Source organism: Neofelis nebulosa, chromosome 7 (assembly GCF_028018385.1).
Source record: "Neofelis nebulosa isolate mNeoNeb1 chromosome 7, mNeoNeb1.pri, whole genome shotgun sequence".
NCBI classification, from domain to species: Eukaryota; Metazoa; Chordata; class Mammalia; order Carnivora; family Felidae; genus Neofelis; species Neofelis nebulosa.
The window spans coordinates 75,186,076-75,207,639 of record NC_080788.1 but is presented as its reverse complement, the minus strand read 5'-3'; the positions used below and the strand labels follow the sequence as shown (position 1 = coordinate 75,207,639).

General features: G+C 53.8%; 2 protein-coding genes across 4 annotated transcripts in view; one reads left to right on the top strand and one right to left on the bottom strand.

Annotated features, from left to right (window-relative positions):
• Nucleotides 1-12,028, top strand: part of NRL (neural retina leucine zipper) — a 29,374-nt gene extending 17,346 nt beyond the window's left edge. For 2 of the 3 annotated variants that reach the window (XM_058738602.1, XM_058738603.1), the window contains exons 2-3: nucleotides 9,310-9,717; nucleotides 10,624-12,028. In XM_058738602.1, the coding sequence (XP_058594585.1) occupies nucleotides 9,337-9,717; nucleotides 10,624-10,956 (714 nt within the window). In that variant the 5' untranslated portion in view covers nucleotides 9,310-9,336 and the 3' untranslated portion in view covers nucleotides 10,957-12,028. Of the gene's footprint in view, nucleotides 1-7,526; nucleotides 7,682-9,309; nucleotides 9,718-10,623 lie in introns of those variants that run through there. The other variant, XM_058738601.1, reaches the window with a different exon arrangement.
• Nucleotides 12,029-13,772: 1,744 nt separating this feature from the next.
• CPNE6 (copine 6) lies at nucleotides 13,773-20,359 on the bottom strand. Its single transcript, XM_058738596.1, has 17 exons — nucleotides 20,229-20,359; nucleotides 18,714-18,885; nucleotides 18,132-18,311; nucleotides 17,697-17,771; nucleotides 17,459-17,533; nucleotides 17,228-17,311; nucleotides 17,047-17,136; nucleotides 16,584-16,688; nucleotides 16,271-16,357; nucleotides 15,991-16,050; nucleotides 15,593-15,726; nucleotides 15,445-15,499; nucleotides 15,300-15,351; nucleotides 14,837-14,970; nucleotides 14,456-14,692; nucleotides 14,075-14,249; nucleotides 13,773-13,959 (listed from the first exon to the last, which is right to left on the bottom strand). Exons 2-16 carry the CDS (start codon nucleotides 18,879-18,881, stop codon nucleotides 14,112-14,114), a joined length of 1,674 nt encoding a protein of 557 aa, XP_058594579.1. The 5' UTR covers nucleotides 18,882-18,885; nucleotides 20,229-20,359; the 3' UTR covers nucleotides 13,773-13,959; nucleotides 14,075-14,111.
• Between the last annotated feature and the right edge of the window lie 1,205 nt (nucleotides 20,360-21,564).

Sequence of the window (21,564 nt, the reverse complement as noted above, 5' to 3'; positions counted from 1 at the left end):
AGACGCCTCCCCTCCCCCAGCATCCTAGCCCCCACACCCATCTCTCTCATTGGACAGCTGGGCCCCCTACTCGGCTCCCCGCCTCCGCGAGGCTCCGCCCCCCGCTCCGCCTCGCCCCCTGCACATGATGTAACTTTGAGGACTCTTGCTACCGAGAGATAGCGACTGGGAGACAACGGGGTGGCAAACAAGCTAGGAACGAGGGGGGAGGCCAGGGCGAGGGCCCACGGAGGCTGGGAGTCCAGAAACCGAGGGTTGGGCATTGTCTTTTCATCTTCTCCTGGGGACTGGACACCGTAAGACCCATGTTTTTCTGTTTTCCAGGGTCCCAAAGCTAACGTTTTCTTGGTCCCCAACTCCTAAATACCTGTTTCTTCTCCCCCTGATGAGGGTTCTCTTTTGCCTTCCCATAAAATGATGGCGTCTCTCTACCCCAGAGTCTCTAATTTGGGCCTCTGCCCTGGCTATTCTCTCCACATTCCCCTGAAGAACTAGTCTGTCCCACCCAACCACCACCATAAAGTCCTCAGGTAATTTGTCAAGTTATGTCTCCATCCAGACATCTCTCTTCAACTTGATACCATTGGGTACCACCCCAAATGCCATAGTACCTGAGACTCAACATGCCTGTAGTAGGCACCTGCCCAGCATCCACTCCCCCTTTCTGGTAATATCACCCTGATGTTCCTTTACAGAACTACCTCCTCAGTCCATGGAGGAAATCATATAGGTCTCCTGTGGGTAGGCTCTCAGTTTGACCAATTTGTGTCTTCCTCACTTTGGCCACAGCAGTTGGGAATGTTTAGGGATGGGCATGAGATCCCTCTCTGGAGCTTTTTCTGTAGACTTTCAAAATGAGCTCTTTCTGCTGGATTTGCTGAGCTGGTGGGATATAAGCATAGAGCTGCAGGGTATCAGCTCGGCACTGCAAAGCAGGAACCTGCCCTCAATGAAAGCCAGCCCAAAGGAAGCAGCAGAGGGATGGAGAGCTACAGATTCCTGATTTTTATTATAGGACTCAACAAATTTCTTAATTTCTTCTCTCGGTCAAGCTAATTTTAAGTGGATTTCTGCCATTTGCAACAGAAACAATGCTGATTCTCAGGTTTCTCAAAGTTCTGTGCTAAAACAGTGGGAAAAGGAGAGCTGGCCTCAAGCCTTGGGCTTGCTATTGGCTCTCTATCTCTTCCACCCAGGCTCCATCCTGGACTCAACCTTATGTGTACGTGTTTGGATTCTTTCCTCCAGTTCCTACATTCAAACTCTGTCCACACCTATTCCACTTCAGACAACTGCCTCTTTGGCAACCCTTTGGGCCTAAAGGTGTGCATGCTGGTCGCAGCATGGATCTACTGAAGGTCATCATCTCTTCCCTAATGCTGCACCTGCTCTCATGGTTCCCTATCTCAGTGAATAGCACCAGCATCTAGGCAGCTGCTCCAGAGGAACCTGAATCAGTCTAGGCTATTCCTTTCTTCTCTTCCATAGCCAATCAGATGCTAGGACCTTTGGATTTGTACTTCATAATTAGCTCTCAAATCTGTGTATATCCCCATGGCCACTGCCTTAGTTCAGGACTTACCTCTCACCTGGCTTCAAGTGATATCTTCCAAGCCACCTCTTGGGCTGCCACCATTCCAAATGCCACTCCTTCTCCCTCCCACCAAGCTACCCTCCAATTCTGCACAGAAGTTCACTTTGATGAGTTAAGAGAGAGAGGGGTAATTTTTATTGTGTGGACACTAGGCTGGGCTCTGTGCCAGCAGCTTTACATGCATTATTTCATTCAGATTCACAACCATCCTATTTTATAGATGTGGACACTGAGGCTTAGAGAGGTCAAGTCATTTGCTCAAAGTTATATAGCTGGTCAGCAGGAGAAATGAAATTTGAATCCAAACCTTTCTGACTCTAATTACTAAGTTATTTCCCCCCTCCAATCCTATACTGTTCCCTTGATTTATCATTAAAAGAAAATGAGATCATATCACTCAGACTTAAAATCCCTCAAGGCTCCCTACCACATGGCAACTGATGTCCTTTATAATCTGACTCCTATTTATCCAACCTTTATCCCTGCCACCTTCTCTCCTATACACCAAACTGCAGTTTCCAGAGCACTTCTATGAACCTTTTCTGCTCTTCAGACTTAAATTAAACATCACCTCCTTTGTGAAGTCCGTTTGATTCTTAGAATTAACATCTATCTCATCCGTGTTGGTTTTATACTGTGTATCTATCTATCTATCTATATATGTGTATATATCTATATATCTATATATCTATATATATATGTGTATATCTATATATCTATATATCTATATATATGTGTATATATATATATCTATATATATGTGTATATATATATAGATATATAGATATATATAAATGTTTTATTTATTTTTGAGAGACAGAGGACGAGTGGGGGAGGGGCAGAGAGAGAGGGAGACACAGAGTCTGAAGCAGGCTCCAGGCTCTGAGCTGTCAGCACAGAGCCCGTATCGGGCTTGAACCCATGAACCATGAGATCATGACCTGAGCCAAAGTTGGATGCTCAATTGACTGAGCCTCTCAGGCGCCCCTACATACCTATATTTTTGAAGTTATCACACTTTATTATAGTTGTTTTTGTATCTTTATAATCCTCACTTAAGTGTTAGCTCCTTGAAAGGAGGGCCCAAATTTTAGTCTTGTTGTTATTTTATCTTAATTTGGCCTTATTTGGTCAGCTAATAAATGCTGTTTGAATGAAGAATAAACAAGTCTCATGTTTCTGAACACTTCTCCCCCATTGTGTCCTTTCTTAGCTTAAGGGGCTCCCATGAGGATTTCCTTGTAGTGTCGATTCCCTTTATTCATTTATTTGCTACACTTTTATTCAGTTCCCTGGCCCTCTGCCCAGCCTCCCAGGTCTACCAGCTGGCCCAGTGTTCGAAGCACACCACCAGGGGGCAGGGTGTGACCAGCCTTGACCTGGTCTGCATTTTCTTCCCAAGGCCCTCTGGGTTTGGCCCTTGGACACCTTCCCTGAGCTCCTGTAGTGGATGCTATGGTGTGTTGCCTAGATCCCTGCTTCAGGATCCAGGTTTTCATTGTCCCAGCCTCGGAGTGGTGGCTGCTAATGGCTCACTGCTGAATACTTCCCTGAGACCTACCTGTGGCTGAAGGGAGTGGTGTCACCAAACACAATACCCCTTTCCTGGGGCAGTGTGTATCCAGTGACTGATTGACGCAAGGGTACAAAGCCTGATCCCCTTTCCTCAATTTGGTCCATCTGAGCTCCAGAGCTCCTGTGGGATCGGCTGAAGTCTCTGTTCTAATGCAGTGTATTTCCACTTTTCCTCCTGCCCAGTCCTGCTTTTCTCACTCCTTTTGAAAATCCTCCTTGGTGAACCACCTGTATACAGGTTTCCATCTCAGAGTTTGTTTCCAGCTTAAGATATCCCCCAAACTCAACGTGGATACTGCATTAGCCCCCTAATCCCACTCTGATTCCATTTTGCCTTCTAGATCCAAAGTGATCTTTCCAAACCAAATCTGGTCTCATCATGGCCCTGCCAAAAATTCTTTAGTAACTTCTCACTGTTCTTCAAATAAAGACCAAATCCTAACCTTGGACCATGAGGCTGTGCTGGATCTGGCCCCTGCTGACATTGCCACTGTCACCTACCACCATTCTTCCCACTTCCTTGGCTTCTTCTACTCTCTGGCTATATTGGTCTTTTTGTCTGTTTGTTTTGTACTCATGTCTCCTTCCTGCCTGAGCCTTTACATATATTGTTCTTGCAGCTTGGAATCCCCACCTTCTCCATACCCCCACACATGGTCACTTCTTACTCACCTGGCTGGTCTCAGTTTAATGTGTCTTCCTTAGGCAAGCTGTCCCCGCAATGCTGCCCCTCATTAGATTAGGTCTTCATGAAATACAATTTCATAGTGCCTGCCCTTCTCTTTCATAGGACTCACCTCAGTTATAATAGTTTATTTTCACATAGGCTCCTGCCTAACATATGTGGGGCCTGGGGCAAGAGTACAAACAGAGGGTCACAAACCTTGTGTTTTAAATATTTAAAATGTAGAACTCATGCTAACAAACTATTAAATAAAATATGTTCTATTCTTCTCCCTTGATAATATGTACATGATGGCCTGGAATTTGGTTCAAAATTGAATTCAGATTTGGATTTTATTTGGAGTCCTTGGGATTCTGCAGCAGAATGTGGTGGGTGGTATGGGGAGAGGATGCACTGGGCCACTGGCCTTTGGGCCCTCTTCTCTTCCCACCCCTGACACTGTCTTGTCCTGTGAGGGGCCTCACGTGCATACCTATGGACCTCCCTGTCTACACATCCCAATTCTGTCCATGACCTCCTATAAATAGTCACCCTTAGCCGGCTTTTGGGTCTAGGGATGTGTGTACTGTAGTGTGGTCCACTTCCGGAAGGGCCTACCTGGGGTAGAGGTCCATGTGGGCCTAGAAGTGGGCTTGGAGCCCTTTGGACAGGGAATTCCTGGGTATCTGGAGTGTGGTCCAGAATGGGGTTGGGTGTGGGCAGAGGAGGCCTGAACTGCTCACCCCATGGGGTGGGACACAGCCAGAGGAGAGCCAGAATGGAGTCTTCCAAAAGCACAGGGCTTAGGGCAGGGGCTACTCTTGCCTGGGCCTAAGGGCAATAAATTGATGCTTCTCTGTTTCATCAGTCTGTATGCTCCACAAAGGCAGGGCTGGTGTCAGTCTGATGTACCGAGGTATCGCTAAAGCCTAGCACAGTGCCTGGTGCTTAATAAACACTTGTCAAATGAACATACCAGGCAGGCCAGGAAGAGGTTTGAAGATTTGGATCCATTACCAAAGATCTGGACACCAAAGGCCAGAACTTCTAGGGCTTACAGGGAATTATGGGCTCCAAATATGGGACAAATATCGGAGTGCAGGACAGAGGAGATAGTGATGGCACCCTGAATTACTGACTCCGTCTCCTCCCTTCCCTCTCATTTTGTATCCCCATTCTCCCAGCCCTTTATCTGCCTGGCCCTTCTCCCCCATTGTCCAACATCCCACAGCCCGCTGTGTTTCCTCTATGGCCTGACCATCTATCTGTCTGTTCCTCTGCATCTGTTTCTAATTCTTGGGCCCCAGTCTTACTTTCCTCTGTCCCTTCCTTCTACTGCTTTTGTTCTTCTGGTCCCTTGTTCCTACCACCTCTCTTTTTACCCCTACTCCCTTCTTGGTGCTCTCCAGAAGACCTCCTCTCTCTTTTAGTTTGTCATGGCCCTTTGCCCACCTCTTCCATGTGCCTACATCCCTCCAACTCCTTTCGTACAAATCTGTGGGGAGCCACCGACTTGTTCTGCCTTATATCCCAGGTCTATACCTACTGCCCCCTCAGCTAAGCCTTCTTGCCTCCCTTTGTTCTGTCATTTCTGAAGTCCACCTGCCTTCATCTTTTTCACTCTCATTTCCCGGTCCCCAGATGTCCTCGAGCCAGTCAGTCTCAATATGCATCTCCCAGGCCCTGGTTCCACCCCCACCAAGGGGGCCCATTAACTACCTCTTGGGTCCCCACTGGCTGCCGCGTCCTCTCGTCTCTGTGCCCTTGCCCATTTCCTCTGGCCTAGCCCTCACTTCCCGGACTCCTTTCCCTAGTCAGTGGCACCTGGTCTGAGCCCTGAGCGGCTCAGCTTGCCTGAGCTTGTTTAGTCTGACTCTTTTAGCCCGTTAGCAGCTTAGCCACCCCCTCCCCCAAACCTTTCCTTTGAGCCCTCCAGTAAACAAGAAGATCAGCACAGACCTGACAGCTGCTCGGGGGCAAGTGTCTGGCCAGACCAGGCATGAGAAAGGGGCTGCACTCAACACTTCCTATTCTTTCTGCAGCACAGGAAGTTCTGGGGTCTCTTTCCTGGCTATGTGCCTCAAAGCCACATTCCATGGGCATGTACGCAAGATTCCCTGGTCTCTATGATCCCCATTCCCATTAAGTGGCCTTGTTCGTAGGCTCTGTTCTTCTGCAAACACAACTGGATCCAGGCAATCACACTGAGAAGACTTACTACTTGAATAACGACCGCGGTCTCTGCTCCACGAAATGCAGAACACATGTGGGAAAAGAATGATGTCATCTGATCTAGATCTTCTTATATGTGCGTACAGAGCATGATGGGAGAGACCATGCACACACACAGGGAAGCTGAATTGACTGTAGGTATTCTGTAGACCAGTGGTTCTCAAACTTCAGTGTTCATCAAAGTTGCCTAAAGGCTTATTAACACACAGATTTTTGAGGGTGGGGGAGTCCCAAGCCCAGAGTTTCTGATTCAGTAGGTTTGAGGTGAGGCCAGAGAATATGCATTTCTAGCAAGTTCCCAGGTAATGCTGCTGGTTGGGGCCCACACTTTGAGAACCATTGTTTTAGGCCTCCTGAACCTATCAGCTTTTCACCCGACACCTAAGACTGGGACCGTGTTAATTTTTATAACTGATGATCTTTAGGGCTGATGGACACCCAGATCTCTGACTTGGGACAGAGGACTTGTGAACCCCACAGGAACATTTGGGTATCCTCACCAGGTAGGGAATAAAGTTCTATTCTAGTACACACCTTGTTTTAAACAGCTTCAGACAGGTTTAAACACCTCCTTAGCTAATTCCTAGTATCCCTGTTCCAACTTCTACTCAGGGATAAGAGCTCTAAGAGGTGTTAGGGGATTAGGCTGAAAATGTAGGTCACCCCCTAGCCATCTGGGAACCAGGATGAGTGAGAGAGGAAGAGAGAGGGACGGAGACACACGCAGGGAAAAGGCTAGAGGAAGCAGAGGGCGTGTGAGGGCAGTTACAGAAGTCAGATGGATTGGTGGTGATTAGATTTCAGTGTCCTGAGGTGGCCCGGAAAGAAGGAGCAGAGATCCCCACTCTCCCTTCTCCTGCTCCTTCCCGCTGGCCTGCCTGTCCTGGGACTGGTCATCAAGAGTGGGAGAGGCTGCGGATTGGGTAGCCAAGTCCTAGCGATTCACCATGGGGACAGTTGCCTGTCCTTCTAATAGGATAGCTGTGAGGAGTGTGTGGCCAGTCACAGTGGGAGTGAGGCAGGGGGCCAGAAATGTGAAGATTCCTGAAAGCAGAACCACTGACCCAACTGGCTAGGTGAAAGTGGGTTCAGACCGTTTGTATTCCCCAAAACAACTGCCAAGGCACTGTAGAGCATTGGAGGGTGAGGGCGCCGGGAGCTTCTCTGGGCCTCTTTTCCAGTCCTGGGTTCTCAATCACTGAGGGCTGTGGGTGGTATTCACATGAGGGTGGCTGACTGGGCCAATGCAGCTCTCTGTACCAGGGAACTGAGCACCTGTGAGATGGACCATCAATGAGGAACTTTATTGGGGAAAATGCCCCCTTTCGTTCCTTGAGAACAGGCATACTCATCGTCTTCCCTCTTCTCATTCCCCCCTCAACCCCCCAGGCCAATGAGATATGCAAATGATCCCCTTACCTCATTGGCTGCAGGCCTGAGGACCACAGATGACCTCAGAGAGCTGGCCCTTTAAGAGTGCCCTGTGGGCTCAGTGCCCACAGCGCCTTGTTCTGAGCACAGAGGCACCAGGCCCTGATCAATGGGGTCTCCAGTCTCTGAGGAAACTGTGCCTGCCTGGCTCTAACACTGACCACATCATCTTTACCATCCCCCAAGTGAGTATATTTGGGGCCTACCTGGGTGCCAGGCCTCTCACCTATAGCCTCCGCCTCTGTCACCTGCTGTCTGCTCTCTGCTGTCTGTTGTCAAGAATCCTCACACTTCTTTCCCCTGCCCCACTCCCACCCTGGCTGGCTTTATGTCCCTTACTGCTATCACATCAGAAAGATAAATAGCCCTCCTCACTTATCTCTTCATTCAGTTCTCTCTGGACACCTCTCTCACTGTTTCACCATAGCCTCCCTGCCAAGGATCATTCCTTCAATCTGTGTCTTTGTTCCTACCACCCCTGTCCTCTCAAGGGTGAGGGGTTCAGTAGATAGGGCAACAACCCTTCCCTGGGACAGGAAGACACAAGGACTTGTCCTTCCTCTCACCTCTCTGGGCAGAGCCTGAGGGTATGAGATGTCTAGAGAGAGAGCTACGTAGGCTTGGGGTATCAAGATGGGACCAGATGCCAAGCACTGGGGATAAGCACTCCCTGCCTTGCCCCTTCGGGGGCTGGCAGTGGGGCTATTGGAACTGGAAGCTGGGCTAGAGTGTGAGACTTCTGGCTCAGGAAGGATTCCTGAGGTCATCTAGCCTGAGGTTCCTCAGGTGAGCACACACTCTGCATGATAACAGGGAGGAGAGCTCCTGGGTGACATAAGTTTGGGATGCTCTGGGTTGAGGTTGAACAGATGGTTTACTGAAGGACTTCATGGATTAATATGTTAATGTGCTTTGTGAATCTGCAAAATGTGGGGATAGGAGGTAGCCTTTCTCAAATTTATCTGAGCATCGACTTCTTCTTGGGTATTTCTCACACTTGGTGTATCCTGGAACACTCTTTGGGAAATGTGAAGGTCTAATTGCCTTTATTGAACAGAAGGGGAAACTGGGGTCAGGTGATCCGTCCAAGTTCATACAACATAGCAGGTTCTGAATAGAAGGAGGAAAACCAATCTTGGTTGGTTCTCTTTGGAGAGATTGGCTTGGGGAAAGATGGTCACCACTCAGTCCTGATCTTGCTAGAACTGACTCTAGGACCTTTCTTTTTCCCTTGGAAAGTCTCATGCTCCAATGAAAGGGATTAATTGATTGATTAACCCACAGAATAGATGTGCATTGAGGATCTTCTAGTGCAAGGCATTGGCCTAGGTGTTCTGAGAGAGAGATATAACAACGTTATCCTTATATATTAAAATTCACCTCATACATACCTTCCCATTGTCCTAAAATAGACACCTACTCTGTTACAGTTAATTAAGCAAAAATTTTTGATTGCTTGGAAATGGAATGATGTCTCTTGAGATGACAGAGCCTCTCAGTCTGTCCCAGCACTAGAGTTGGGAGTACTGCCATATTCCTCTTGTTTTTCAAAGCTCCCAGAGGCAACAGTGGGGCCAGACTCCATGCTTTCATCTTCTTCAATCAGGCCTTTAAGCTGCTTGCTGGAGCCCCTGCCAACCTGAAAAGTTGCCTCAGTCCAGAGGTGACTATTTAGGGAACAGGGTTGTACCAACGCCCCTGCTTTCCAGAACTGTGGCTCTCCAGAACACTTGGACTTTGGAAGAAGGAGGTTCCCATAAGGAGGCTGGCAGGCAGCCTCCAGGTGCTCCAAATCTCTCTTCTTTTTTTGCAGGTGCACCCCTCCCAATCCAGCCCCAGAATGGCACTGCCTCCCAGCCCCCTGGCTATGGAATACGTCAATGACTTTGACTTGATGAAATTTGAGGTAAAGCGGGAACCCTCTGAGGGGCGATCTGGCCCCCCAACAGCCTCACTGGGCTCCACACCCTACAGCTCAGTGCCTCCTTCACCCACCTTCAGTGATCCAGGCATGGTGGGGGCCACTGAGGCCCCCCGGCCAGGCCTGGAGGAGCTGTACTGGCTGGCCACCTTGCAGCAGCAGCTGGGGGCTGGGGAGGCACTGGGCCTGAGTCCTGAAGAGGCTGTTGAGCTGCTGCAGGGTCAGGGGCCAGTCCCTGTTGAGGGGCCCCACAGCTACTACCCAGGAAGCCCGGAGGAGACAGGAGCCCAGCATGCCCAGGTGAGTGATCAGTGAGTTGGTTTGAGGGGAGGCAGGGTGAGGGAGGACAGCCCAAGAGAGGAAGGAGAATTCCTGGAGAGGGTTATGGATTGGACAAGAGACAGAGGGCAGGAGAAGACAAGGGCCCTTGAAAAAAATCAGAGAGAGAAAACTATCTTCTGCCCCCTCCCTTTTCCCCAAATGGAGAGAAATGAGTAGTCTAAACCAGGAGGAAGAGGGAGAAAAGATTAAAAGAGGACCAAAAGGGGAGAGTTGAGAATTAAAGGAGAGCCGTTGATTACGGGAGGCAAATATACTCCGTCTGTGGAAATCAGGGAAAGAGTTGCGCTTGGAATTGAGTGGAGTTGAGACAGCGGGCACGGGAATGAGGTTGGCCTTTTCAAGACATCGTGCTTCCCCAGCCCCCAACCTTCTCAGGAAGGATTGGGACTCATCCTATTAATTATAGACACAGATGGGGGTGTTGAGGGCATTAGGATGTAATCCAAATCCGTTGAGGGTCACAGGGTTGCGGCCTTCAGGAGAGGGGAGCGAGGTGCATTGGCGGGGCGGGTTCCGTCTGGGCCGTGTCCGCCGGACACCCGGTGAGCCTGGAGCAGGACGCTAAGGACCTCGCTGCAGCGGCGCGGATTTCAGGCGCGCGACCCGCTAGCCTGACCGTGGGAGACGGGGCCTGCAGTGTGGGGCGGACCCAAAGGGGGAGCGCGTCCCTCGGGGAGGAGGGGCTTGTTGGGATCTGGGGCGGGGTCTGCACTGCGGGGTAGATTCTGAGGAAGGGCGAGCATCTGGTAAAGGTGGGGGCCGGGGGCGGAGCCTTCCCGAGGGCGGGGTAGTCCGGCTCGCGACCTAAGTGTGGAGCGGGGAGGGACCCGGCGCTGACCCGCTCTCTGCCCTCTCCCTCTGCAGCTGGCGGAGCGGTTTTCGGACGCGGCGCTGGTGTCGATGTCTGTGCGGGAGCTAAACCGGCAGCTGCGGGGCTGCGGGCGCGACGAGGCGCTGCGGCTGAAGCAGAGGCGCCGCACGCTGAAAAACCGCGGTTACGCGCAGGCCTGCCGCTCCAAGCGGCTGCAGCAGCGGCGGGGGCTAGAGGCTGAGCGCGCCCGCCTGGCCGCCCAGCTGGACGCGCTGCGGGCCGAGGTGGCCCGCCTGGCCAGGGAGCGCGACCTCTACAAGGCTCGCTGTGACCGGCTGACCTCGAGCGGCCCCGGGGCCGGGGACCACGCCCACTTCTTCCTCTGAGTTGCTAGGGGCCGCCGAGTGGTGTAGTAGGTGGGTGGGGGACACCACCTAGAAGGCCACTTTGCCATTCACTAGATGGTTACTAGCGCCTTCTGGTGCCAGACACTCTGTTGTATGACTACATAAATATGCCCGAACTTCCTGGACCCTCAAGGCATGCTCCGACGTTAGAGGCTGGTCATTTTCTGGGAGAGAGGTCTTCGCAGGCAGGCAGCATACACAGCCCTCCACCTCCTGTTCCGCCCCACTTGACCAGGACACTGAGATCTGGAGGAGCCGGTGCCCGGACTGTTGGGGGGGGGCGGGTAAGAAGAGGCGCGGATGATAGCTGGGTGACAGTGAATGGGAAGAGAGGGAGTGGTGTGACTTCCCCCTCAGTTTAGATTTTAATTCAAGGTTTTCAACCTGTAGTGCATTAAGGTGGTAATTAGCAATGAAGCAGTATTTTCATTCTGAGGCTTGTAAACACCCCATTTTAAGACTACTGCATTTTTCAAGATTTCAATCACCAACAAGACAGACTAGGAACTCTATCCATGAGGCTTTCATCCTATCCAACCCAGTGGCCTCCAGGGCCCAGAACAGCAAAGGCCTGAGGAACTGTAGGGGTGGTTGGTGCCGACTGGGAGAGAATTCTGGGCAGGAGTCTGGAGACCTGGGTGCTAGGCCCAGCTCTGCCACAGGATACCTCTGTCACCTTGAGAAAATCACTTGTTCCCTGGGTTTTGGTTACCTCATCTAATCCTGGATTGGATGACTTCTGACACCTTTCCAGTTCTGGCATCTCCTTGGTGTAGGAGCCCCAAGAGTCTTCCCAAGAACCCCCAAGACAACCTCACCAAAGGGACTTCCTGTCCTGCTCCTGCTTCCTGATTGCAGCCTAGGCGGTGGATGAGCCCATGCGCTGCTCCTCTGCTGCTCTCTCCAAGCTGCCTTGGCCTCCAGACCTGCATAGGGTACCCTTGCTACCTCCTGCCTTGCTGAGGGCTGAGGTGAGCCTTTGCCCAGCATGACAAGATGCTGAAAGAGTGTGGTTTTTGTGAATTAAACTTGAAGTTCAGGCAGAACTTTACACTATTGGCTAAACGTTCTTGCAATTTAAGAAGTGTTCATTCTTTAGCCTGGCTTCTGGTTCCTGTGTGTGTGTGTGTGTGTGTGTGTGTGTGTGTGTGTGCGCGCGCGCACACACGTGCGCGCACTGTGTCTCAGTTCTGGAGGCCCAATGAAAATGGGGTGGAAGCGTGGGGATTGGGCCAGATGGAGCCTCCTCCTCCCACCACCACTGCACAGAAGCCGAGGAGCATCAGTGACTGGGCCAGGCCTGCCTATGGCTATCCTGAGGTCCCACAGTTGCCATGGTTACCCAGCCCTTTGGTTCATCTGCCTACAGAGAGAGTAGGCGGGGGCTCTGGGCAGAGCAGAGGCATTGAGCTGGGAGCAGCTACCTCACCAGCCACTGTCGTAGGTCCTCTAAGGGACATAATAAATAGGGAGAAGCAGTCGAGGGTGGGGAAGAGGCTCCCATATGTCTCTCTTCCTTTCTGCCCCCTCTATCCACCCCCTCCCCAGCTGTCTCTTCCCATCACAGTTCTTGTTCTCTCCTCCCCCTCCTCTAGCCCAGCTCATCCCTCTTCCACTCAGGAGCCTGCAATGGGAGGCATCTCCTCCATCTCCCCCAGGATTTCTTTCTCTTCTCCTCTCCTTCTCTACCACTGGCCACCGGCCACTCTCTCTGGCTCTGGCTCCTCTATCTGAGTGGCTCACAGAGCCTCTCCTCCTTCATCTCCTTCCACATGCATCATTGAAGAAAGAGGCTGGGGCAGGGAGGGTCCCTCCAGGGTCCCATCTCTTCTTCTCTTGCTCTGGATATCACCTGTGTCCTCGCCTGCTCTCTGGAGCTGCAGTCCAGACCCAACACCGCTCTTGCACACCTTCCTTAACTGGCTGGGTTCCTGCACAGCACACACATGGGCAGAAATGCCATTCACAGGCACCTACCCCCATACACACAATCAGCCCACATATGCATACACCTGAATCTCAAGATGAGGCTCACATGGATACACCTCACAGAAGCTGCACACTAGTGATTAAGAGTGTGGGCACAGATGGGTTTGGGCTCAAGTTCCAGGCCCACCAGTTCTTTGATGATGGGTGAATTTAAATGGAATGTCACTTGATTTGTGAGAGTGGGTACATTTAAAGCACGTAGCACAAAGTTTAGCACATGCCAAACCATAACGTTTTACTGCTGTTGTTAATGTTATTAAGAGTACCCAGCCTGACTTCCTGAATCATTACATTAAGACCACACTCATGGACAGGCAGGGATGTGCAGTGCATGAGCACACACATTCGCACACCCAGGAAAACCAGGCTGCACAGACCTTAGATGCTCCCTTTATATTCATAATTCATTAACAGACCTGCTGCCCTCCTTCAGTCCCCGCCCAACACCCCTTCTCGGCCCGCCCCACAGCTGTGTGGGGGCTGGAGTTCAGCTCATGGGGGACTCAGCTGGGCTTCTCTGGAGGCAGCTGTAAGAGGGCATCAACCTGCCCCTTTGGCAGCCCCTTATTACCCACCCCCCCATCTCTGGTAATTAACCTTCATGGTGCTGGGCCCCCTGGGGTTGGGAGGTGAGGGTAAGGGCTCATCAGATCCCACTGACACACAATTGGGGTGAAACTGCTGAGATACCAAGCTGCTGGGGAAGCTCTGGCTCAGATTTTGAAAGGTGCTGGTCCTCATTTCTTAATGGCGTGTATGGTTGGGTGGGTGTTGGGCATCTGAGACATGATGGATAGAGGCTGAGGTGCTAGGAGTGGTTCCCTTTATTAATGGCGAGAAAGTCAGGATCACTGAAGAAAGTCACAAGGCTGAGGGGTATGGGGCCTGGACAGATAGAGCAGGGCTCACCACGCACTTCCAGGACCTAGGGGCACAGCCGGTCCAAGAGGGAGAGGCACTGGTCACTCGAATCACAAGGGTGAGGACAGGCACCTGGGGCAGGGGGGATAGTCATAAGCACCTTCCTCTACACAACATTGAGCCCAGATGGGCTCCACCAAACACCACCTTGCACCCCTGTCCACCCCTTTGGGCCCCCAGGACTCACTGAGAGGCTGAGGGAGTGTCGGTCCGGTAGGAGGCAGTCACGGGCTAGGGCTGGGGGTCGTGGCCGGTGTGCAAGGCCTGGGAGCCCCTGGGCTGATGCCCTGGCTGGCGTAGTACTCCACGACCTGCCTGGGCACCTCAGCCAGGACACACTTAGCAAGCGCAGAGGGTGCGGCCTGGGAGTAGGGGCGGGGACGTGGTTGGGGGGGGCGAAGATTGTGGGGGGAGAGGCCAGGCAAGGGGGCGGGGCTTCGGGGTGGCCAGATGGGCTCCATCCAGCCTCCCTCACAAGCCTTCAACCCGGTTTGGGAGAGGCTGGTCAGATTGGAGGGCCTGAGGAGCTGGGGAGTCCTTTGGCCAGTGGGGGGCACCAGGCACTCACATCCTTGAAGTCCCGGAAGGGCACGAACTGGACGATGTCGCGGGCCGCGGGCACCCCTCGGGGGCAGCGCAAGGTACCGTCGTCGCCATCCAGCAGCCGCATGTCTGAGAAGTCCGCATTGCCCACACCCACGATGATGATGGACATGGGCAGGCGGGAGGCGCGCACGATAGCTGTGCGTGTCTCGGCCATGTCACTCACCACGCCGTCGGTGAGCACCAGCAGCACCGAGTACTTCTGAAAGCAGACAGAAGGGAGGAAGGGTAGGCTCTGTGTGTAAAGGCTTTGGCACCCACCCCAAGCCCGGCCCTGGCCCCGGCTCCAGGCCCACCAGAGGACACCCAGTGGGGCAGTGCCTGGTTGCCTGCTTCGTCTCCTCACCGTGGCTTGGCCGGTGCTCTGCTCTCGCTGAGCTGGCTCTGCCACGCGGTTGATGATGGGGGCCACGTTGGTGGGGCCATAGAGCTGGATCTGGGGTAGGCACCGTCGGTAGGAGGCGATGACCCCCGAGATCTCTGTTGGCCAGGAGGTGAGGCCAGCAGAGATTAGCAGGGAGCGCTTCTTGACACCCCTTCCAACCAAGGAGGTGCTTCCCTATCTCAGGACTGCCTGGCCACTTAAGTTCCTCACTAAGCAGGAGAGTTGGATGGTCCAGGCTCTGGGAGAGGAGGGTGGGCAGATGCTGGGTCAGGAGCTGGGAGTCCCAAATGAAGACAGGAGCTGAGTGGGCCAAAGGGCAGGGGGCTGGCCCATGAGGATGGAATCTATCCCCCTGCATGGGGTGTATCAGCTGCGTACGGTGTATGGGGGGGAGGCGGGGCTGGTGAAAATCTCCCCTCTTTACCTTCACATTCAGGGTTTTCCGGGTCAAAGTTGATAGCAAAGTCATGGGACACCTGTGAGGGTAAGGTGAGGGCAGCGAGAAGATGTCCTTTCCTTCCTTTCTGACTCTCCCACCAAATCCTCCCTTCCTCTCAAACCCAGCCTACCTCGAAGTTGGGGGGGATCCGAGCCCCAAAGCCAAATGCTGGAAACCGTTTATCACTGGCAAGAAGAAAAGCCGGCGGGGGGGGGGGGGGCATTGGGCAAGGCCTCCGTGCCCACCACCCCCCTCCCCTACCTCCCCCCGCCTCCTACCTGTCATAGTCTTGGCAGATGCCTCCCACTGCACGCAGGGCTTGCAGGTAGTGGTTGGGCTGGCGGGGGCTGAGGCAGTGTAGGGACTGACTGCTCCTTGGGTCCCCGTTGGAGGCCGTGAAGTCGATGGCCACCTAGTGGAGGTGGAAAAGGGTCTCAGTGCATCTATGAGAGCTAACAGAGGCTAGCCCAGAGCTAAAGTCTGTAGGGGAGGACCCAGGTAAGTCCAGTCAAGCCCACAGGTAGCTTCATCATGGAGTGGGCTGAGGAGTACAGGATGACAATGCTAAGGCTCATGAGCGGCCCCAGCAGGGGCAGTGGGGATTTGGGGCTCCTTCTGTTCATGATGTGCTTAGCCCCTTCCTCTTGCCTGTGTCCCCCGTCCCCTGGGTCTTTACCGTGAAGCTGATCTGGCAGCCGCCCATGATATAATCCAGGAAGGTGTGCACCTTCTCCACCTAGCAGGAGAGAGAAGAGGTAAAGTAGCAGGATGGTCCTTTGAGGAGGGAGCTGAGGGGGGCGGGCTTCTGTGGGGAAAGTGGAAGGGACAAAAGTGTTTGAGGTTGAAGTTCCCAGTGGGATAGGGCAAGCCTTCTCAGTTCCCAGAGGAGGAGACACTGGTCTTTGAAAAAAGGATTGAATCTGAGCAGCCAGCTTGAGGCAGGCACCGGAATTTACCGTGCATTGGGCCAGTACCACGGTCCCCGAGCTCTTGTAGTTCTTCTTCTTGTCCCGGTACTTGGGGTTGATACAGTCCCACTGCATCTAGATCCCACACACCCCACAAGTCTACAGTCACAATTCCATCAGGCAACCCCTGGTCTCCCTTCCAGAAGAGCCTCCCAGAGCAAGACCCCCATGGCTCAGTCCTTAGACCGAGCCTGGGAACTTTCCACCCCCTCGTCCTATTGCATGTAATGGGCTCTTCAGCACCCTTAGAATTCTCCCAGGGATCTGGGTGGGATTCTGGGAGCTGGGGTCTTTGTGGCACCTCCTGCCCAGGGTTTGCCGTTCCTTCCTGCATCTCCTGGAATGTGCTGGTGAACTCGCCGATGAAGTCATGCTTCCCGCTCGAGTCATAGTCATACACCAGGAACTGAGAAGGCAAGGAGGGGAGGTGAGAGGGTCAGGGTTGCTTTGCAGTGGTTCCTGGGGGCAGGGGATGGACTTAGAGAGGTAGGGGGCTAATAGTCCCTAGGCCCAAACAGATGTTCTTAAGCTGCCTAAAGAGGCTACCTGCTGAACTTTATTCTTTGGCTCAATCTGGCAGGGACTTTGGCCTTGATAAAAGGCACACATTGTAGGAAAACTGAACTGTGACTGGGTCTTTACCCCACAGTGGGAAGGGCTTATCACATGAGGGAGGGGAAGGGGCTTGACACGCTCAGGAGGAATGTCTCAGACAGAGGCTAGATGCTCCAATAGGCTGCCCTTGCTTGGTGGGGGGGCCTCACCTTGAGAGGCCGGTGGACATCACAGCTGCATAGGGAGTGCAGGGACAGGCGGAATGGCTCCCAGCTGGGATTCAGGTTGTTCTTCACCACCTTGGAGAGGCACCCGAGAGCTGGTCACCTCCTCTCTAGGTTTCCCTGCTCTGCTCTTCCTCCCTCCTTCCCCACTGCTCCAGGCACCAACCTCCGTCCTCCAGACGAGCTGGTCACTCTGGTCCCCATTGGTCTTATAGATCTCCATGAAAGGGTCAGATTTGCTGAACAGATCCTGAACAGAGGAAAGGACCCATGGGCCTGATGAGGTCTGCAAGGGGAGGCAGCTAATACTGAAGTAGGGAGCAGCACTGATTTATCTTGAATGGGGGCCTCGGCTCTCTAACAGGGAAGATGGGGGCCTGGACCCTGGGTTTCCAACCTTGTTGTCCAGCTTGTGGGCTCTGAAGATGAGTTGTACATAGTCATTGGTGCCAGATACCTCCTCAGCCACAATCTGCAAAGGGGAAACAAGTGCAGGATTCCCCCCTACCACACAAAGGGCACCTTATGCCCTTTCCCTTAGGTGGAAGCCAGTCCTGGGCATGATGTCACCATGGATGTCCATGCAGGGGCATTGAATGCTGTGCCCAAGGGTCAGTATAGGTGACCTTGCCTACCGTGATGGTGGACTTGCCCGCAGTCTTCCCATTCTTCAGCAGCAATGGCTTAGTGACCTTGGTTTGTGACACAATCTGGAGATGAAGGTAGAGGGAGATCCAGCTGTGACCCGCGCCCCCCCCCCCCCCCCCCCCGCTTTGGCCAGGGAACAAGGGACAGGGTAAAAATATCCTTAGAGTGCTCACAGGGGCTATACTTGGGCTAGGGTTGGATGTAATTTCCACAGCAACATTAAGAGGTAGGCATATGACCCCCATTGTTTAGATGAGGAAACTAAGACTCAGAGAGGTTAAACATCTTGCCCAAGGCTGCACAGCCAGTGAATGGTGGAATGGGGTCCAAGCCCAGACTGAACTAGCTCCAGAGCTTATTCTCTGTTATTTTGGCTTTCAGAGGCAGAAGCTGAAGGGGGTAGGGTGGATGAGAAGGCAAACCTGGCCCAAGGTGCATTCTGTAGAGCCGAGGAAGGTGTCATTGCGGGGGCTAGTGGCTCCATCCTCAGCGTCAAACACGTGGAACTGCAGGGGCTGCTTCTCCTCAAAAAAGTACTCGAGGGCCAACACCCGAGAGAAGACAGGGCTGGAGCAGGAGCGTAGCACCTCTGTGTGCTCCACCTGCGGCAGGGGGCAAGGGCCCTCTGGGAACCCAGGCTACTTTTCCCTGCCCTGGACCACCCTGCTCATGCCAGGTTTCCTCAGGCTCCTGTATCCCCAGTGACTAGCTCTTCCCTTGTTAGGCTGACCCCCGAGCTCAGGCTGCTGCCAGCCCACTGGACCGTCAGTCCTTTGAGGCTCTGATAAGGCCTTTGGGAGCTGTGCCACAGCCTGGGCCGATCCCAGGACCCTATAGGACTCTGTGGCTCTAAAATGGTTTGTGTCTCCAAGGTTACCCCCACAGCCTAGAATGGGCCCCTCAGAGTCCTCACATTCTCCTGTGAGGCTTTCCTTGCCCCTTCCCAGCCCCTCCTCCTTCCCAGGCTAGGAGGTTAGTTCAGATAAGACCCAGCCCATTCTCACCTCCACCCACTGCTCATCAGAGTAGAGCTTGAGCAGCACGCAGGGGTGGGGCTTGGTGAGTGTGTCTCGGTCCAAGAGGCCATGGCAGGACACCCGCAGCTCCACCCGCGAGGCCCCCAGCGTCATGGCTGGGGGCTCAGGCACCCATCCCATCTCAGGGTCCGACATGTCACTGTGGGGACAGAGCAGATGGCCTGGACACTGGAAAGGGAACATCTGCCAGGGGAGGGGTCTGTCTTCTGGGAACCTGGGCCCCATGCCCCACCTTGTCCTGCTTCCTGAGGCCCTGGGATCTTATGGATCTCCTGCTTCCCCCCTACCCACCTCCACCCCTGCCCTCAGCTTAGCTTCCTTGGCTGGAGCTGTGGACAAGGAGGGCGGAGGACCTGAGCTTCCCACTCTTGCACAGCCCTATGCCTCTGTCACCCCTGCTGACCTACTATGCATGGATGGGGTTGGAGAGGGCTGGGGGTATGGGGGGTTCCTGGCAGTCTTGGCTCCTAGGCCATCGATTGATTCATGCTTTCTGCTACCTCAGCACCTTCTGCTATTTCCCGACTGATGTTTGAGCCAGCACTGCACTCAGTCTTGGCACGAGGGAGCTGAACTGGGGCAAGGGGGTGGGGACATGGGTGGAGGAGCCCCTGGAAGTCTGAAGGGGATGGGCCGCAAGAATGGAGTCTGCAGTGGGCAGGAGGAGGCAGGTTGTAAGATGCCCTGCGGGGCTGTCCTTATCCACCTCCCCCTACTCATCTCCTGGGTGACTTATGGCAAGGGAGGGGTGGTGGGCTTGGGGAGTTAGAGGCAGAGCCCCATCCCCGCTGAGAGCTCCTCCAGGTTCCTGGCAGGGGCTCCCACTATGACAACTCCCGCTTTCCTCCCCACCTCCCCTGTTCTCACACTTCTTGGCAGCACTGGCACTGTCTCTTAGCGACAGGATTTTTGGGGAGCCACAGCCCCCTCCATGCTGCCCGTGGGATGCACGCACGCCACCCTCCCCCAGCAGTGGTATCAAGCCTCGGGCAGCAGCAGGCAGGGGTATGCTGGCCCGAGTTCACGGCTGGTCAGTCCATCTATCTGTGTCTGTCCACATCTCAGGGTGAGGCTGTCTGATCCCATGTCGTGCTTCCCCCAAGCGAGTGTGCGTTGGTGTGTCTGAATGCCCCCACCCTGTGTGTCTGTGCCCTAGTCGTGTGTCTGTATCCAGGAGGGTGTGCCAGTTCCCGTACCTCCCTCAGAACCGGGACCCTTCTCTGGCTGGGTTCCCCCCCTCCCCATAGCGCGTGCCTTTCTGGATATGTGAGGGAGGGTCTGGGTGGGCGGGTGGGGGTCTCTGCCTTCCTGCCACAAGTCTCCCAGTTCTCGCAGGGCCCCTGAGATGGGCAGGTGCATGTGGTGGTGAGGGGATCGGGCAGGACTGGAGACCTCTCTGGGGGCTGGGGGGAGATGTTGTTACGGAGACTGGGCCAGGCTGGGCCAGGCTGGGGCTGGGCTAGGGAGGAAGGGGAGGCTCACCTGGGCTCTAGTCGGGGGGCTCCTTTCTCCGGCTCTCTGGCCCTGGCCCTGACTCCCTTGCTTCTCCAGCCGCTGGCGCCGGCTCCGGCTCCGGCTCTGCTGCTATTTATGGGGCCTGGATGGGGAGGGGTGGGGGGGCCGCAGCACCAGCTCCCCCCCGCACAGACCGGTTGGGAGGGAGAAGAGGGGAGGGGCAGGGCCACTGCCTGGGAGGGAGCCACAGAGCCGGGGGAGGAGGGCCGGCCGGGGGTGGCTCAGAGGCAGGACCCCCACAGACACAGTGACACACATCTTCCCCTTCACACCACACCCATGCACACATTGTGGCAGTGTGTGCACGCACACACATTCACACCAGGAGACGATGGAGACACACGCACCCACGGCTCGTGGGCTCACACGTATCCTGACACACACAGGCGCCAGCACCATAAACTCACTGTGACACCACGACAGTTACAGCCCTACGGATACACAGAAGGAAACACACCCAGTCTCAGCACTCTCCACATCGCGCTTGTGAAGGATATTCACAGTAACTCATAAAAGAACACTGGGCTATACTTGTCACACACACATACACTCATTCACACCAACCCAAATACAACAGAATGGAGATCTTCACGTGCTCCTTAAAAACCACCCTGTACCACGCTAAATCTCATAGCTTTGAGAATGAGGTCCAGTTCCCTCGCTGCTTTTCAACAGGGACACACATGGAGATGCACACAATTGCTTAAGGACACACACAGTCTCCCATCCTGAGGCAGGGCTGCCACTAGGGACATGCGCTAAAGGACTGATTCCCGAAGCATCTTCTGGCGCTCACAATTCACCCCTCACCCCCCCAAGATTCAACCCGTGTGGTCACATCCTTGTGGGAGGGGCCATGTCACACACAGATCTTGAGGAAACAAGACGTTAGTCGTTCCCCAGTGACACCCGGGAAACTAGGCAATTCCCTGGGGAGCTGCATCCACACATGAGGACATTTGGGTACATGGTGACCTGGGATGAGTACACGAGAGGGTTCACCAGAACATCTTGACCCTCCATTCTCTAAGCCGCTCTAAGTTAACGGCCATTTGTTGAACATCTGCGTGCCAGGGGCTGGGGCTGAACAGGCAATCACCCGGCACAGGTGATTGAGACATAGGTCCTGCCCCTGGGGGAGGTGCATGTAGAAAGAACAGACAGACCCACAGACAGAGAGATGATGAGCTAATACACAAATACACAATGAAATGTGACAGGTGCAATGTTCCAGACTTATTCAGGATGCAATGGGTCACAGAGAGGGAGGGTTTAATTTTGATGAGTCAGGAGAAGGCAATCG